The sequence below is a fragment of the Lepidochelys olivacea genome, assembly GCF_965140295.1.
Source record: "Lepidochelys olivacea isolate rLepOli2 genome assembly, chromosome: 2".
NCBI classification, from domain to species: Eukaryota; Metazoa; Chordata; order Testudines; family Cheloniidae; genus Lepidochelys; species Lepidochelys olivacea.
The window spans coordinates 174,905,500-174,923,984 of record NC_140412.1 but is presented as its reverse complement, the minus strand read 5'-3'; the positions used below and the strand labels follow the sequence as shown (position 1 = coordinate 174,923,984).

General features: G+C 43.5%; 1 protein-coding gene across 1 annotated transcript; it reads left to right on the top strand.

The window, feature by feature from the left end:
• Window positions 1-225: 225 nt before the first annotated feature.
• LOC311517092 (uncharacterized protein) lies at window positions 226-3,942 on the top strand. Its single transcript, XM_084621677.1, has 2 exons — window positions 226-1,262; window positions 2,991-3,942. Exons 1-2 carry the CDS (start codon window positions 366-368, stop codon window positions 3,660-3,662), a joined length of 1,569 nt encoding a protein of 522 aa, XP_084477803.1. The 5' UTR covers window positions 226-365; the 3' UTR covers window positions 3,663-3,942.
• The last annotated feature ends 14,543 nt before the right edge of the window (window positions 3,943-18,485 follow it).

Sequence of the window (18,485 nt, the reverse complement as noted above, 5' to 3'; positions counted from 1 at the left end):
ACCCACCTCGCCCCGGTGACCCGTCAGCTGGACGATGTTTTAAATGTAACGAGCTGGGGCATGTAAAGGCCAACTGCCCCAAGAACCCCAACAGGTTACAGTTCATTGCACCGGAATCACACCAGAGGTCCACAGGCCCAGATACCTCCCAGATACCCTTGGAGCGGAGGGAAACTGTGAGTGTGGGTGGGAAGAAGGTCACCGCGTGGAGGGACACCGGAGCACAAGTGTCAGCTATCCATGCTTCCTTAGTGGACCCCAATTTAATCAACCCAGAGATCCAAGTGACGATTCAACCCTTCAAGTCCAACTCTTTCAATTTGCCTACAGCCAAGTTGCCTGTCCAGTACAAGGGCTGGTCAGGAATGTGGACTTTTGCAGTCTATGATGATTATCCCATCCCCATGCTGTTGGGGGAAGACTTGGCCAATCATGTGAAGCAGGCCAAGAGGGTGGGAATGGTCACCCGCAACCAGGCTAAACAAGCCGTGAGGCCTAGCTCTGTTCCGGAAACTTCTATCAAGACCCAGTCAGAGGTGATGGACCTGGACCCCAGGCCAATGTCTGCAACAGCAGTAGTGGATCCAGTCCCAGAGACCCAGACGGAACCAGTCCCAGAACCGGAACCAGCCGAACAACCAACACCAGACCCCGTGTCAGCACTGAATCCAGTACTTGCAACCTCAACACCAGAGGGCCCCACCGAACCTGAACTGGCAGCAGCCGATAACCCTACACAAGAGGCTCAGCCGGAGCCTGAATCCCAACATAGTACACCAGCGGAGAGCGGTTCACAGTCAACAGAAACAGCTCCATCCCCTATATCGCTTCCAGAGGGACCAAGCCTAGGTCCACAATCCCATGAGGAACTGATGTCTCCAGCATCAAGGGAACAGTTCCAGACCGAACAGGAAGCAGATGAAAGCCTCCAGAGAGCTTGGACGGCGGCACGGAGCAACCCACCGCCTCTCAGCTCTTCTAATCGATCCAGGTTTGTTGTAGAAAGAGGACTTTTATACAAGGAAACTCTTTCTGGGGGACACCAGGAAGACTGGCATCCTCAGAGACAGTTGGTAGTTCCAACTAAATACCGGGCCAAGCTCTTGAGCTTAGCCCATGATCACCCTAGTGGCCATGCTGGGGTGAACAGGACCAAAGACCGTTTGGGGGGGTCATTCCACTGGGAGGGAATGGGCAAGGATGTTTCTACCTATGTCCAGTCTTGTGAGGTGTGCCAAAGAGTGGGAAAACCCCAAGACCAGGTCAAAGCTCCTCTCCAGCCACTCCCCATCATTGAAGTTCCATTTCAGCGAGTAGCTGTGGATATTCTGGGTCCCTTTCCGAAAAAGACACCCAGAGGAAAGCAGTACATACTGACTTTCATGGATTTTGCCACCCGATGGCCGGAAGCAGTAGCTCTAAGCAACACCAGGGCTAAAAGTGTGTGCCAGGCACTAGCAGACATTTTTGCCAGGGTAGGTTGGCCCTCCGACATCCTCACAGATGCAGGGACTAATTTCCTGGCAGGAACTATGAAAAACCTTTGGGAAGCTCATGGGGTAAATCACTTGGTTGCCACTCCTTACCATCATCAAACAAATGGCATGGTGGAGAAGTTTAATGGAACTTTGGGGGCCATGATACGTAAATTCGTAAATGAGCACTCCAATGATTGGGACCTAGTATTGCAGCAGTTGCTCTTTGCCTACAGAGCTGTACCACATCCCAGTTTAGGGTTTTCCCCATTTGAACTTGTATATGGCCGTGAGGTTAAGGGGCCATTGCAGTTGGTGAAGCAGCAATGGGAGGGATTTACACCTTCTCCAGGAACTAACATTCTGGACTTTGTAACCAACCTACAAACCACCCTCCGAACCTCTTTAGCCCTTGCTAGAGAAAACTTACAGGATGCTCAAAAAGAGCAAAAAGCCTGGTATGATAAACATGCCAGAGAGCGTTCCTTCAAAGTAGGAGACCAGGTCATGGTCTTAAAGGTGCTCCAGGCCCATAAAATGGAAGCATCGTGGGAAGGGCCATTCATGGTCCAGGAGCGCCTGGGAGCTGTTAATTATCTCATAGCATTCCCCACCTCCAACCGAAAGCCTAAGGTGTATCATATTAATTCTCTAAAGCCCTTTTATTCCAGAGAATTAAAGGTTTGTCAGTTTACAGCCCAGGGAGGAGATGACGCTGAGTGGCCTGAAGGTGTCTACTACGAAGGGAAATGTGCTGGTGGTGTGGAAGAGGTGAACCTCTCCATGACCCTTGGGCGTATGCAGCGACAGCAGATCCAGGAGCTGTGCACTAGCTACGCGCCAACGTTCTCAGCCACCCCAGGACTGACTGAACGGGCATACCACTCCATTGACACAGGTAATGCTCACCCAATTAGGGTCCAACCTTACCGAGTGTCTCCTCAAGCTAAAACTGCTATAGAACGGGAGATCCAGGATATGTTACAGATGGGGGTAATCCGCCCCTCTGAAAGTGCATGGGCATCTCCAGTGGTTCTAGTTCCCAAACCAGATGGGGAAATACGTTTTTGCGTGGACTACCGTAAGCTAAATGCTGTAACTCGCCCAGACAACTATCCCATGCCACGCACAGATGAACTATTAGAGAAACTGGGAAGGGCCCAGTTCATCTCTACCTTGGACTTAACCAAGGGGTACTGGCAGGTACCGCTAGATGAATCTGCCAAGGAAAGGTCAGCCTTCATCACACATCTCGGGCTGTATGAATTTAATGTACTCCCTTTCGGGCTGCGAAATGCACCCGCCACTTTCCAAAGACTTGTAGATGGTCTCCTAGCGGGATTAGGAGAATATGCAGTCGCCTACCTTGACGATGTGGCCATATTTTCGGATTCCTGGGCAGACCACCTGGAACATCTACAAAAAGTCCTTGAGCGCATAAGGGAGGCAGGACTAACTGTTAAGGCTAAGAAGTGTCAAATAGGCCTAAACAGAGTGACTTACCTTGGACACCAGGTGGGTCAAGGAACTATCAGCCCCCTACAGGCCAAAGTGGATGCTATCCAAAAGTGGCCTGTCCCAAAGTCAAAGAAACAGGTTCAATCCTTCTTAGGCTTGGCCGGTTATTACAGACGATTTGTACCGCACTACAGCCAAATCGCTGCCCCACTGACAGACCTAACCAAAAAGAAACAGCCAAATGCTGTTCAGTGGACCGGAAAGTGTCAGAAGGCCTTTAACAAGCTTAAAGCGACACTCATGTCTGACCCTGTACTAAGGGCCCCAGACTTTGACAAACCGTTCCTAGTAACCACAGATGCATCCGAGCGTGGTGTGGGAGCAGTTTTAATGCAGAAAGGACCTGATCAAGAATTCCACCCTGTAGTGTTTCTCAGCAAAAAACTGTCTGAGAGGGAAAGCAACTGGTCAGTCACTGAAAAAGAATGTTATGCCATTGTCTACGCTCTGGAAAAGCTACGCCCATATGTTTGGGGACGGCGTTTCCACCTGCAAACCGACCATGCTGCACTAAAGTGGCTTCACACCGTCAAAGAAACTAACAGAAAACTTCTTCGGTGGAGTTTAGCTCTCCAAGATTTTGATTTCGACATCCAACACATCTCAGGAGCTTCTAACAAAGTGGCTGATGCACTCTCCCGTGAAAGTTTCCCAGAATCAACTGGTTAAAATCGTCCTTGAGATGTGGAAAATATTGTTAGTCTTTATGTACTTGGTAGTATATTTAGAGATGCATGTGTCTTATTAACTCTGTTTTCCTAGAGCTCCAGGAAGAAATCCCAGCCAGTGTTTCACCCTAGCTGAGATTTGGGGGGCGTGTCATAAATATAAAGGGAAGGGTAAACCCCTTTGAAATCCCTCCTGGCCAGGGGAAAGCTCCTCTCACCTGTAAAGGGTTAAGAAGCTAAAGGTAACCTCGCTGGCACCTGACCAAAATGACCAATGAGGAGACAAGATACTTTCAAAAGCTGGGAGGAGGGAGAGAAACAAAGGGTTTGGGCTCTGTCTGTAGTCGTCTTGGCCGGGGACAGAACAGGAATGGAGTCTTAGAACTTTTAGTAAGTAATCTAGCTAGGTATGTGTTAGATTATGATTTCTTTAAATGGCTGAGAAAAGAATTGTGCTGAATAGAATAACTATTTCTGTCTGTGTATCTTTTTTGTAACTTAAGGTTTTGCCTAGAGGGGTTCTCTATGTTTTTGAATCTAATTACCCTGTAAGATATATACCATCCTGATTTTACAGGGGGGATTTCTTTATTTCTATTTACTTCTATTTTTTATTAAAAGTCTTCTTGTAAAACACTGAATGCTTTTTCATTGTTCTCAGATCCAAGGGTTTGGGTTTGTGGTCACCTATGCAAATTGGTGAGGCTTTTTATCCAACATTTCCCAGGAAAGGGGGGGTGCAAGTGTTGGGAGGATTGTTCATTGTTCTTAAGATCCAAGGGTCTGGGTCTGTAGTCACCTAGACAAATTGGTGAGGCTTTTTACCAAACCTTGTCCAGGAAGTGGGGTGCAAGGTTTTGGGAAGTATTTTGGGGGGAAGGACGCGTCCAAACAGCTCTTCCCCAGTAACCAGTATTAGTTTGGTGGTGGTAGCGGCCATTCCAAGGATAACGGGGGTAATATTTTGTACCTTGGGGAAGTTTTGACCTAAGCTGGTAAAGATAAGCTTAGGAGGTTTTTCATGCAGGTCCCCACATCTGTACCCTAGAGTTCAGAGTGGGGGAGGAACCTTGACAATCAGTAAAGTGGATACAGAACTTGGGTTTTTCCACGTGGATCTGCTTCTGAAATGTGGTAACAAAGACCTTGCTTTGCCAGCCTCAATTCTGGTGAAATAGTTAATATCAACCCACTGACAGCCACGCCTATGAAACAGCTCTTCTAATATCATTGAAAACACGGAAAAGGCTTTGCTTGTTTTGCTTCTGTATTTTGGAACCTACTGCTATTCAATTTAGTGCGCTAAATGAACTCATATCATATCCCATTATTGAGGAAAATGACCACCTGCCTCCCCCATATGTTGACTTCAGTTTTAAATACCTCCATTTGAAAGTCTTGAAACTCATTAAAGTGACAGTGCTTTCAGCACACAGAGTATGGCACTCAGAACAAAGGATTGCAGGAATCATTATTTTCTAATCTGGAAGCTTGTTTTTTCTTTTAAAACTCTGCTTTATTTTCCACTCCTCCAGCTATGTGGTGACCTTATGGATACATTTGGGGACCATCATCTGCACACAGTCATGCATTATCGGGTTCATTTTTTTTTCCTTTCTCTCTCTTTCTCTTTCTTTTTTTTTTTGGCACAAATGCTATATCTTCTATGGCCTTCTAGTCATCTGATATTCATTCAAAATATTGAAAGATTATAGTTTTATACATTTAAATTAAGCAACACTTTATAAAATACAGCTCAAAACACTTCCACAAAATAAATTCAAATATCTGAATCTGAACTTTCCTAAATTTGGGTGGTCCACCACTGATGATCTGGCGAGACTAATATAGAGATTTTAAAGCTATGAACTCAGATCCAAAGGGAGATCTAGACCAGAGGTTCAGGTCCAGAGCTTCTTTTCAGGCTCATATTTATTATTAACATGGAGTAGGATTGTAAGCAAAGGCAATGGGAATCATAGAATCATAGAATCATAGAATATCAGGGTTGGAAGGGACCCCAGAAGGTCATCTAGTCCAACCCCCTGCTCGAAGCAGGACCAATTCCCAGTTAAATCATCCCAGCCAGGGCTTTGTCAAGCCTGACCTTAAAAACCTCTAAGGAAGGAGATTCTACCACCTCCCTAGGTAACGCATTCCAGTGTTTCACCACCCTCTTAGTGAAAAAGTTTTTCCTAATATCCAATCTAAACCTCCCCCACTGCAACTTGAGACCATTACTCCTCGTTCTGTCATCTGCTACCATTGAGAACAGTCTAGAGCCATCCTCTTTGGAACCCCCTTTCAGGTAGTTGAAAGCAGCTATCAAATCCCCCCTCATTCTTCTCTTCTGCAGGCTAAACAATCCCAGCTCCCTCAGCCTCTCCTCATAAGTCATGTGTTCCAGACCCCTAATCATTTTTGTTGCCCTTCGCTGGACTCTCTCCAATTTATCCACATCCTTCTTGTAGTGTGGGGCCCAAAACTGGACACAGTACTCCAGATGAGGCCTCACCAATGTCGAATAGAGGGGAACGATCACGTCCCTCGATCTGCTCGCTATGCCCCTACTTATACATCCCAAAATGCCATTGGCCTTCTTGGCAACAAGGGCACACTGCTGACTCATATCCAGCTTCTCGTCCACTGTCACCCCTAGGTCCTTTTCCGCAGAACTGCTGCCTAGCCATTCAGTCCCTAGTCTGTAGCGGTGCATTGGGTTCTTCCGTCCTAAGTGCAGGACCCTGCACTTATCCTTATTGAACCTCATCAGATTTCTTTTGGCCCAATCCTCCAATTTGTCTAGGTCCTTCTGTATCCTATCCCTCCCCTCCAGCGTATCTACCACTCCTCCCAGTTTAGTATCATCCGCAAATTTGCTGAGAGTGCAATCCACACCATCCTCCAGATCATTTATGAAGATATTGAACAAAACCGGCCCCAGGACCGACCCTTGGGGCACTCCACTTGATACCGGCTGCCAACTAGACATGAATCTACAATGTGATTCTATGGATTCATCAAAAGTTACCTGTGGGTCTTTAATAACTGACTATGAAATTACCAATACAAATGAGCTTCCATTTGGTGGAGCTTTAGTTTCTCTATTTCTTATGATTCCGAATTTAAACTCTGAGCAAAGTAAAAATGGGCTTGGTCAGAATGTTTTAAAATTTATCAACTTGTTTCTTTTAAGACTTACTGTATACTTTCCTTCTAAGCAACCAGTAGGAAAGCCAAATGCTGCTCCACTCTCCCACCACTATGGTCGTACAAGTCCCAAATGGAACACAGAAAGTGTGCTTCTCTTGCATGGGGCAAGGTAGTTATGGAGAGATGGCAGAGTTTCAGTACCCTGTGTCACAGAGCAGTTTCTTTCAGTGGATTTCCAATGGGCCACTGGGAAGGCACAGGGGTATAATTAGTATCTTCAGGAACCAAAAGCCCCGTATTGTGGAAAAACAGCACAGTGTCTTCAACCCTGTAGAAACCCACTGCAGCACACTGTTCTTGCTATTGGGTGCAAAATCTCTTTTTCATCTCACCATGAGCTGCCATTGTGTTGAGAGCGGGGTCCATCATAACAAGATCCACATACTAGTGTACTGCCCTGTATAAGGCCCATTGTGTAATGGATGAGCATTTGGCCCTAGGTCCAGTGTCAGAAACGACTCACATGCTAGATTACATCATTTAAAATCACAGCCTTGCATTGGAAGTGGTGCGTGTTTGCACCAAGATAGGGGAACGCCAGAGGCATCCTGCTGCAAAGAGCCAGAATGCCTCCCATAGATCCCTGGTACACCAGAGGAGAGTGCACATTGCTATACCTCTGTGCAGTATATTGTCCTAACATGGCTGGACCAGTGTTGCTGGCTGACACAGGGTGAGGAAGGGAGATCCCTCGCACCACCTACTCTCTGATGCTCCCTGAACCTTTTGGGGGTCTGGCAAAGCCCCAGAATAGGGGAACAGCAAATGTAGCCTACAGCTACCTTTACCTCCATGTAAAGGCTCCCTCCCTGCCCCCAAATAACTAAGAGTCAGGCCCTACATCTTTATAAAGTGACCAGATTGTTCCAAATATGCTCACCGAGTTAAATACTAGCGAGTTTAAAGTAATAGAGGAAGGAAGGCTCAGTGGTTCAGGTGCTAGCCTAGGACTTAAGAGACTTGGTTCAATTCCCAGCTCTGCCAAAGGCTTGTTGCATGACCATGGGCAAGTCATATAGGGTAATATTTTCAAAAGTGCCATAATCCCATTTTCAAAAGACTTTCAGTGAAATTTAGGTCCTTTTGGAAATGTTATTTGTAGTCTCGCTGTGCATGACTTCCCTATCTGTAAAACAGGGATAATAGCACTTCCCTACTTCAAAAGGGTGTTGTGAGAATGCTGTCACACTGTCTGAAGTACCTAACTCAGGGCAGACTGTCAAAAACAGGGCAAACTGGTGGTGTGTTCTAGAATTAGATTTCACCAAGCCAGTAACAAATGTGAACTGTTGGATCACTATGCCAGTCTTACCATGGAATCACAGAGTCCCTTTAGACTGTTCAGTTTATCTTGCCAACTAGACGAACTGCACTTTGTGACAAATGGTCATGTACACTGAAAAAAGAAATCACACAATGTTCAGGTTACTTTCAGTCCTGAGAAACCAGTCACTTACGCTGAACCAATTGGTACCCTAAATCCTGCACCAAAGACAACATCTGAGTCAATCCTGTAATAAACTATATAAAGGTTTCTTAATTAGGAAAAAGAAATAAGAATTTTTTACAGGTTAAAGCAAGCAAACATATGCAGTCAAATGAGTTATCATCTACATCAGGGATCGGCAACCTTTCAGAAGTGGTGTGCTGACTCTTCAATTTATTCACTCTAATTTAAGGTTTCGCATGCCAGTAATACATTTTAACGTTTTTAGAAGGTCTCTTTCTATAAGTCGAGAATATATAACTAAACTATTGTTGTATGTAAAGTAAATAAGGTTTTTAAAATGTTTAAGAAGCTTCATTTAAAATTAAATTAAAATTAAATTAAATTAAAATGCAGAGCCCCCCCGAGCGGTGGCCAGGACCTGGGCAGTGTGAATGCCACTGAAAATCAGCTCACATGCCGCCTTTGACACGCGTGCCATAGTTTGCCTGCCCCTGGTCTAAATCCTAAGAGTGACAGAGTTGTCATCTGCCAATTCAAAGTGTCTTTCTGGGTGGACCCAGGGGATCTCTGCCTCAGGCCTTGTCTACATTACACACTTTCGTCAACAAAACACTGGAGGTGTACTCACTGCAGTGCTCTTCCCACCAATTTAACTCACCTGCTATGCAGACATAATACAACCACCTCCACGAGAGGCATAGAGCTTTTTGTGACATAGTTAGAGTGACACAATGTCAGTATAGACACTGTATTGCTTACATTACTGTAACTTGCCTCCAGGAGGTATCCCACAATGCTCACCGTGACTGCTCTGGTCACTGTTTTAAACTCCGCTCTCCTGAAGCCAGTTACAAAGCCATGCACCCCTCCCCTTTCAAAGCCCCATGAAGTTTTGAAATTGCTCATCCTGTTTGCTCAGCTGAAGAGCTCACATAGCAACTGTGCAGAGGCCCACTCCAGGCAGCAAATACACTCCTGCCTGGACAACATGGGAGGGCATATCTCCTGGGTTTGTGGGGAGAAATCACTGTATGGAGACAGGGGGAGAGAATCACAAGAACCTTCCTACATCACCCGTTTGATTCCATGTATTTTCCAGAGCCACAGCACGACCCAAGGCACTCCACCCCATGGGAAATGGAACACAATGACAGCATCAGATACACAGGGCCCTAGGAAATCCATGTTAATGAGAACACATGTCATAAAAATAAAGGGAAGGGTAACCACCTTTCTGTATACAGTGCTAAAAAATTTTACAGAGGTGATTCTATTACCTTTTCTTTAATTAAAATTCTTCTTTTAAGAACCTGATTGATTTTTCATTGTTCTTAAGATCCAAGGGTTTGGGTCTATGTTCACCTGTACCAATTGGTGAGGATTCTTATCAAGCCTTCCCCAGGAAAGGGGGTGTAGGGCTGACTTGAGTTTGACTTGAAGGGTTAAATCGTCACTTGGATCTCTGGGTCGATTAAATTTGGGTCCACTAGGGAAGCATAGATAGCCAACACTTGTGCTCTGGTGTCCCTGCACGCGGTGACCTTCTTCCCCCACCCCCACACTCAGTTTCCCTCTGCTCCGAGGGTATCTGGGAGGTATCTGGGCCTGAGGCCCTCTGGTGTGATTCTGGTGCAATGAACTGTAATCTTTTGGGGTTCTTGGGGCATTTGACCTTTACATGCCCCGGCTTGTTACATTTAAAACATCATCCAGCTGACGGGTCACTCGGGCGAGGTGGGTTGCTGGAGAATGGTGTGGTGGGACGATAAGGTGTCTGGAGTGTTCCTTGGTGTGTAGTTTGGGCTTTGGGTGTAGGGTAGACCAGTAGTAGGGTGTGGTCTGAGGGTGTCTCTTCTGGTATCCGCTCCAACTACAACCAGGATTGTTCCTCTCTCCTCCCTCCACCCCTTTTGTTCCGGCTTGCCCCTCCTCTCTGGTGGACTGGGACTGCTTGTATTGATCAGCATAAGAAGCAAGACTTTCTGCTGAGTCCATTTTTTTATCCAATAAACACTGTTTTATATCCTCCTTGGTCATATTCAGGAATCGTTCCTGAGTCATCAAATCATACACTCCTTCAAAGCTAGTTACACCCCTTCCTTTGACCCATTTATCTAACAGATCCTTCATCTGGTTTACATAAGCCACATTACTTAGTCCAGGCCCTCTCTAAGGGGCTCTAAATTTTACTCTGTAAGTTTCAGGTGTAACTTGAAATTGCTTTAAAACCAAATCCTTAAATTTACCATAGTCAGAAGCCTCCTCAATAGGCATTTTATTGAATATGTCCAGAGCTCTTCCAGTCAATTTTGCGACCAAGATGGTCATCTTATGAGCTTCAGGAATTTAATGGAGTGTGCACAGTCTCTCAAAGGTGAGAAAATATTCAGCAATATCACTGGCTTCATCATACTGTGGACATAGTCACTCCCATTTGTGAATTGTAGGGGAAGGATTGTTAGGATTATTCAGTATATTCTGTTGAGCCTTTGCCTTCTCCATCTCCAATGCATGCTTCCTCTCTTTTTCCTTTTCCTCCTCAGCATGCTTCCTCTCTTTTTCCCTTTCCTCTATTTCTTTAGCCTTTGCCTCCTCAGCATGCTTCCTCTCTTTTTCCTTTGCCTCCATTTCTCTCCTGTGGGCAGTCTCCCTTTCTTTTTCTTTGGCTGCCATTTCTTTTTCTTTTGCCTCCATTTCCATCTGTCTGAGTTCTACCCATATTTCATGTTCCTTTTGTTTTTCCTCAGCCTCAAATCTGGCTAATTCCAGCTTCTGTTGAACAGTGCAGTCTATCATCATAACCTCTCTGTTTTTAACTAACTTTACACCCGAGAGTTAGAAAGAAAACAAAAAACTGGCTTGTAATATTTTGCTGTGCTGTAATCTGATACCTTTTTCTCTGATAGCTGTTTTCAGCCTACAGAAAAATCCTTTTGTTATGCCTGCTGCTCTGTCCCCCAGGCAGAGAGACAGAATCTACAGCTGCAATCACCTTTTACAAAACCCTTTAAAATCCTGCTGTGCTTCTGGTTTAAAATGATCTCTGGTTCAAAATGACCCCACCATTCTACCACTCTGTCAAGGTTCCTTCCCCACTTTGAACTCTAGGGTACAGATGTGGGGACCCGCATGAAAGACCCCCTAAGCTTATTCTTACCAGCTTAGGTTAAAAACTTTTCCAAGGTACAAACTTTGCCTTGTCCTTGAACCATACGCTGCCATCACCAAGCATTTTAAACAAAGAACAGGGAAAGAGCCCACTTGGAGATGTCTTCCCCCAAAATATCCCCCCAAGCCCTACACCTCCTTTCCTGGGGAAGGCTTGATAAGAATCCTCACCAATTGGTACAGGTAAACACAGACCCAAACCCTTGGATCTTAAGAACAATGAAAAATCAATCAGGTTCTTAAAAGAAGAATTTTAATTAAAGAAAAGGTAAAAGAATCACCTCTGTAAAATCAGGGTGGTAAATACCTTACACGGTAACCAGATTCAAAACATAGAGAATCCCTCTAGGCAAAACCTTAAGTTACAAAAAGACACAAAAACAGGAATATACATTCCCTCCAGCACAGCTTATTTTACCAGCCATTAAACAAAAGGAAATCTAACGCATTTGTAGCTAGATTACTTACGAACTTAACAGGAGTTGTAAGGCTGCATTCCTGATCTGTTTCCGGCAATAGCATCACACAGACAGATCCTTTGTTCCCCCTTCTCCAGATGTGAAAGTATCTTGTCCCCTCATTGGTCATTTTGGGTCAGGTGCCAGCGAGGTTACCTTAGCTTCTTAACCCTTTACAGGTGAAAGGGTTTTGCCTCTGGCCAGGAGGGATTTTATAGCACTGTATACAGATAGGTGGTTACCCTTCCCTGTATTTTTATGATAACACGGAATCATGGAATCATAATATTTACACTGAATCCTGCTCTCCCCACCACTAGGATTGCAGCAGCAGGCAGGTAGGGTGGGCTGAATGGCTGACTTCCCTGCAGCTGAACTTAAAGAGACTGCAAGCTGACAAACTCACTCAAGCACACACACTCTCCCCCAACACACATACTGTCTGTCTCTCACACACTCACCTGTGGACTTCTTGTGCAACTGTTCAGCAATGTCAGTTTGGTTATATTACTAAGTGCTACTCTGAAAAGTGATTTAAGAGGTGTTATTTTTCGGGCACACACAGTAATCATTGCAAGGTTCATAGCATGGTGCAAACAAACAATGCCAGGCTCAGCACACATTACTGTGGCTCAGAGTTAAAATGCACCTTCAACGCCTCGCTCAGGGGAATAGCCCCCTTCCCCCATTGATCTCCTCTTATAGCCTTGTGTTCATAACACACAGCACAATACTGAAGAGCAGTGTAGGATTCATGCTTTCTGACAGGGATAGTTGGCTCCCAGTTTACCAGGGCAGTTGAAAAGTGGCTGGAAACCTAGTAGGATGCCCATGGAATGATGCGATTGAGAAACCTACATCATGTGACATTGAACCTGCCTCCAGGAGGCCTTCCCAAAATACCCTGTGGCCAGTGGCAGAGTGGGATAGCTACCACGGTACACTGCTCTCTGTGTCGATGCAAGAGCCTGTATTGTGGATGCGCTCTCCCGATGCAAGCTGCACAGGGTGAACATGTAACCGTGGTTTAATTACAGTGGTAGCTGTACGTCAATGTAATGTATGTTGACTTAACTTTGTAGTGTAGACTTGGCCTCAGTTTAGAGTCTCTGGCCCCGTCACAGTTCAAGGAGCGAAGGGAGATTTGGAAAATTTTCCTGTGTCTTTGTTTATTTCCTTCATTCAGCTTCCAAGTCCACAGGACAAGCTCCCTTGCATGTAGCATTTCCAAGCCACCACAGGGCCATTAACCAAGCCTTTGTATTGCGATGTTCCTTGATGGCCCATCTGATTTTGATCATCTTTCTGGATGGGCGAGATAGAGAACAAGGATTCCTCTGCCTGGGTTCACAAAAGTTCAGAGGAAACATTTTCTGAGTCATTAAGAAAATAGGCAAGGTTTGCTTTTAGCACAGGATATCGGTATTAGAAGCGAGATTACTATGTGCAGCAATTTACAAGCATTTCATAGCATCTAAAACACTACCTACATTCTCATCAGACTATCACCCTGGTTTGAACAAAACTAACATACAGCTCTAGTGATGAGGTTGTCAGTTCTTCGCCAATGCCTGCAGCCCAGGCAAAAGCTGGCACCCAGTCTACCAGCATCACAAATACATAAAAAGGTTATAAAGTGGGGCCATATAAGTACCTACGATAGATGGAAATGCTGCACTTACTTATAATACATATATCTAGTCTTGGAAGGATTAGATTATTACTTACCGGTAAATGTCAGTTTCAGCACACACACACACACAATCTGATGAAAAAAATAATTCCCTGATCAGAATCGAACTTTATAGATGGGTAAAGAAAGAAAAACGCTTCTTGGGAACTTAGTAGAGTTTGAGTTAATAGATAAAGAGTATTTACTTTATATATTTTGACATGTGAAGTTGGCCATTTGTGTTTCATTGGTTTCAAAACTAACTTTTTGAAGCTGAACTTCTACTGTCATTAAATAATAATTGGCCAACTCCCCTGTTGTCTGACCCTCCCCATAATTTCCTGAAAATGTGAAAATATAAATCTAGAACAATCTAATAAAAAACAACTAAAAGTAAACATCAATATCATCCATTGAAATTAAAAAAAATCAAATGCCACCAACCCTCCCATTGTATCCCTCCCATTCTAAAGGCAGAATTTTCTCAGCTGTGGTCTGATGGCGGGCATAATCTTCTTTCCACTGAACTCACTGGTAAAACTTCCTTCCATTGATTCCATCAGGTGACTCAGTTAAAATACATACCTATTTGTAATGTCATCTTCTGTAGTTCAGTTAATGTAATGAGCAAATGCAGTGTTAACATAGCTTCCCAATAGGGGGTGCTATAATATGATGATGTATAGAAATACTTTTGAGAAGTGCTTGAGGATAGCATACGTGGAAGAAGAATTAAAGTTGGAATGATTAACTCTCTTGGGTCTTTCTTCTTTTGTGCTTAAACACTGAACATACAGTGAGCTGTAGCTCACGAAAGCTTATGCTCAAATAAATTGGTTAGTCTCTAAGGTGCCACAAGTACTCCTTTCCTTTTTGAACGTACAATGCAGGCTAATATTTCTATTTGTTCTATGGCCTGTTGACCTTTGACATACACACATTCAGAGCACTGCTCATGTGTATACGGATAGCAGGATCCAGTCCTTAGAGAACAACAGCAGGTTAGGTCTATGTTTGCACCTAGAGCTAGGGAAATTATAGCTTGCTGAGCTGATTTGCAAAATCAGAAGCTCCTAAACTTAGCTGGCTGCCATACATGCAAATGCTGCCAAATACCAGGTCTACAGAAGCCTTCAGAATGTAGTGCCCAACTGATCAATCATTCCCTACAGAAACTCATAGGCTGATTACAAGTCAGAGTGAGTCTTCTGTTCCCTTGAAATCAGACCAACAAAAAGCTTGCTGTAAAAGTTCACAGGTCCCATACAGTCTTGTAATATTAGCTTCAAACATGCACTGCAAAGGTGGTGGGGAGGCTGGGAGTAGGGGAGGATAAGGGAGGCAGAAATCATGCCCCGTTAAAAATATCAGCGAAAAAACCCACACATTTGTAAGAGCTCGTAAATGTTTTCAATGTATATTCGCTTGGCAACCCCAAAGATTCCTTCTTGATCAGAGCCATGCAACATTTAAACTGTGATGAAGAATGGAACAGAACAAGAAAAGAGAAGAGTTGATTTCTCAGGAAGATTATTTCTCCTGATATGAAGTTCTTAGCTATAAATCCTTGTAAGACTAGTAAACTCTGAAAGAGAGAGCTGAAAACATGAATAGTAAATATAAATATAATATAAAATGAAGACACACAAAAAAGGAGAAATTATCACTGTGTATCTTTCATTGGTTTTAAAGCTGTGCTCTGGGAAAGCCTACGGGGAAGTTAACAGACAAATTAATCAAAGTGCAATGCAGGAGCGCCTGATAGCTGTTGCTTGCTAGCAGTGATCCAGATCAGTGAAGACCTTATTCAGGCAACACTTCCATTGATGTTAATCAGGGAAGCAAAGCTCCCATCATGTAAGAAGTTGGCTTAGAGAGCTCAGGGCTCTGATGTGGCGTTCACAATAATCCTCTGTTGGGGGAACATCTGGAGTTCCATCACTCCTGTGCTCAGATGCATTGTGTCTCTGGAATGCACCGTTCTTCCCAGAGCTCCAAATCGTAAGTAGGGAGAGTGCTTGCTATGACACCCTCTTAGGGATGGAGCATATACTCCCCTGTGTAGGTTGACAGGTCTTTAGGACCATCTGGAGAGAAGCTTGGGGAGCTGTCCCCACATACATCCTGTCTATTCCCAACTATTTTGAGATGTTTACAACCCTGAGGGCACTAGCAAGGAGCACTACCTGCTCTTAGGAGAGAGCAGAGACTGCATGTATATCTTTTAATCTGCATGGAGAACAAAAACACAAGGTGCCTTGCACCTACACAAGAGAAAGACACGATTTTTGCCTTTAATAGTTTCAGCATTGCTCCTTCGCTGTGGTAGTAGATGTTGAGGCCTTGGAGGTCTGTTTCCCATTGAAAGAATAATCAGAGAGACAAGGAGCTTGGATATTTTCTTAGTGTAATTTGTTTTATTTCTATGTTGTATGAAACACACAGACACACACACACACCAATTCTAGAACAGAGGTGATCACAGACAGCATGCAGACAATCCCCTCTTTTAGGCATTTCAGCCCAACATAATGCCTGATTCTCAGGGAACAATTCTGTCCAAAGACTTTACTATAGATAGAAAGATTAAGGCAGAAAGCGAACTCTCCTGTACTTCCAACAGCTCCCTCAAAAGAAACAACATCACAAAACTAATAATAGTTTCTCAAAAACTGAACACAGCTCGCAAGCCAAGAACTTTTGAACAAATAAAAGAACTTTAAAACAGCGCTACCTGGTGACTCCTCTTATAACAATGCTTTACACTTCCATCTTCGGATCTCAGAGTGCTTTAGAAACATTAATTAAACCTTCTTACATTCTTATGATGTTGCTATTTGTTTTCCGCATCCATACACCCATTTTAGGGATGGTGAAATTGAGGCGCACTGAGGTTGAGACGTGGCTAAGCTCAGATGGAAGCTTACTATTTTTACCAGGACTATTTCAACCTGGTCGGTTTAAGCTAAGCACCTGCTTTCTTAGGTCATCAGTGAAGGTGTGTATTGTTCACCATAGCTATTATGTCTAGTTGCGTTGCTGATAACACAATTACACTTACGAGCATAGACATAAAGAAGAATGCAAGGCCTCAATACAAAATTGCAGTAGGAAATGCTGTATTCCAACGAGCTGGTTTTCACCATAGCACTAGCTTAATAACTACAGCATGGGTCAGAGCTACTTTTGTGTTTGCTGAATCATGTCACCAATAATATCAATGAACCTCCTCACTCGATGGCTACTGATCAATCAAAATGTAGGGTTTTAAAATGTAAAACTAAGATATAACTATATTGTTCTTCTCAGGGCCTTCAGTTCATTTCCTTGTGAACCCCTCCCTGTTTCCCTTATCTTTTTTTCCTCTCCTTCTCAGCCAAGCTTAGCCCTTCCTCTCCTGCCTTCTGCAATAAGAGGATTTTATTTTTTGTTCATTTAATTTCAGATAAATGGTGAATTGGGAGTTGTACATTACCTCTAATTCAGCTGTCTCGCAGGAAAGTCATTGGGGGACTTAGGTTGAGTTCCATGTGAACAGTCTCTGAGATATATAATATGTAGCTGGAAAGTTCGACGAGGAAAAGAAGAAGTTTTAAAAAAGCAAAATTGTTGCCACCAGGATGCAGCTTGAGAGTTATCTTTGCCTTTTTGGCCTTTCTAACAAGAATGCTTGAAGGTAAATCCAGATTTTATGAAACTCATGGTGATACACAAAAACTGTCATAAATGTAGGGATTTGCAAAATGAAGGGAAAGTGCAATAGCTTACTATTAGTCTAACAAACAAATATGAGAGGCAGGTTCAAGTTGCAAACTTTAGATCTTGATCCGAATACAAATGTCACAAAGTCCTATGGGCCAGAGGTCAGATTTCGTATTTCAGGTCCTGCCCATCTGTAATTATTACAATGGCTTTTACAATTTTTCTATTCCCCTCCCACCCTCCCCGACCACAGACTTAATACATAACTATCTGCACATGGCTGTCTTCTAATCCTAATATGTCACTTCAAGGGATATGTTAAACCCGTATGTTACCACTTCCCACATGGTTGCAACACTCAGCATTTGAATTCATGCCTAACAATCTATCAATCCCAGTATGATACACACAGTCCATCAATATGTATTGCTGAAATGTAAAGCTTAATGGTGGGATTTTCAAAAGCACGCAATGTTGGCCCAACGTTCCTCCCATTGAAGTCAATCGTAAATCACCCATTGAATGCAATGAGAGCAGAGTTAAGACAATGTCAAGTGCTTTTGAAAATCCAACTCTAAAGGCTTCCCCACGTTCCACAATACTGTTCTACTTGTGATGTCGACTGAATGCCACCATAACTTTCAGAATAGCCTGGCAAGTTCTGCAGCTAAACTAATCTGATAGGTCAGAGATTTGATAATTGTTGTTAAAAATGAACATGAAAGAATACAAGAGTTTTATTACATTTATAGAAATTGAAAGTTAAAAATGCATTTTCAAGGCAAAAAGGCATTGCAAGTTTTGGTCAACTGGTCAAGAACTAATAGTGATGTAGTCTCTATTTTTAAAATTATTTTAAAGTGGTTTTGAAACAAAAAATGTTTGTTTAAGAGAGACGTTAAAGATAGCCATATTTCTACCAGACTTGCTAGTTGTATTTCTACTTGCTACATAAAATGGAGACAGTTAAAAATAGCTGTGTTGACTCCTGTAAAAATGTTTTTTTCTAAAAAAGGGGTTTTTTAATTGTGTTATTTCATTGGTGAGAAGTTTTACTACTAATTCTACTACCTTGCTCTTATTTAATGCTTTGTATCTATAGATCTCAAAGCCATTTACAGAAGATATAAGTTCATTATCTTAATTTACAGCTGTGGAAAC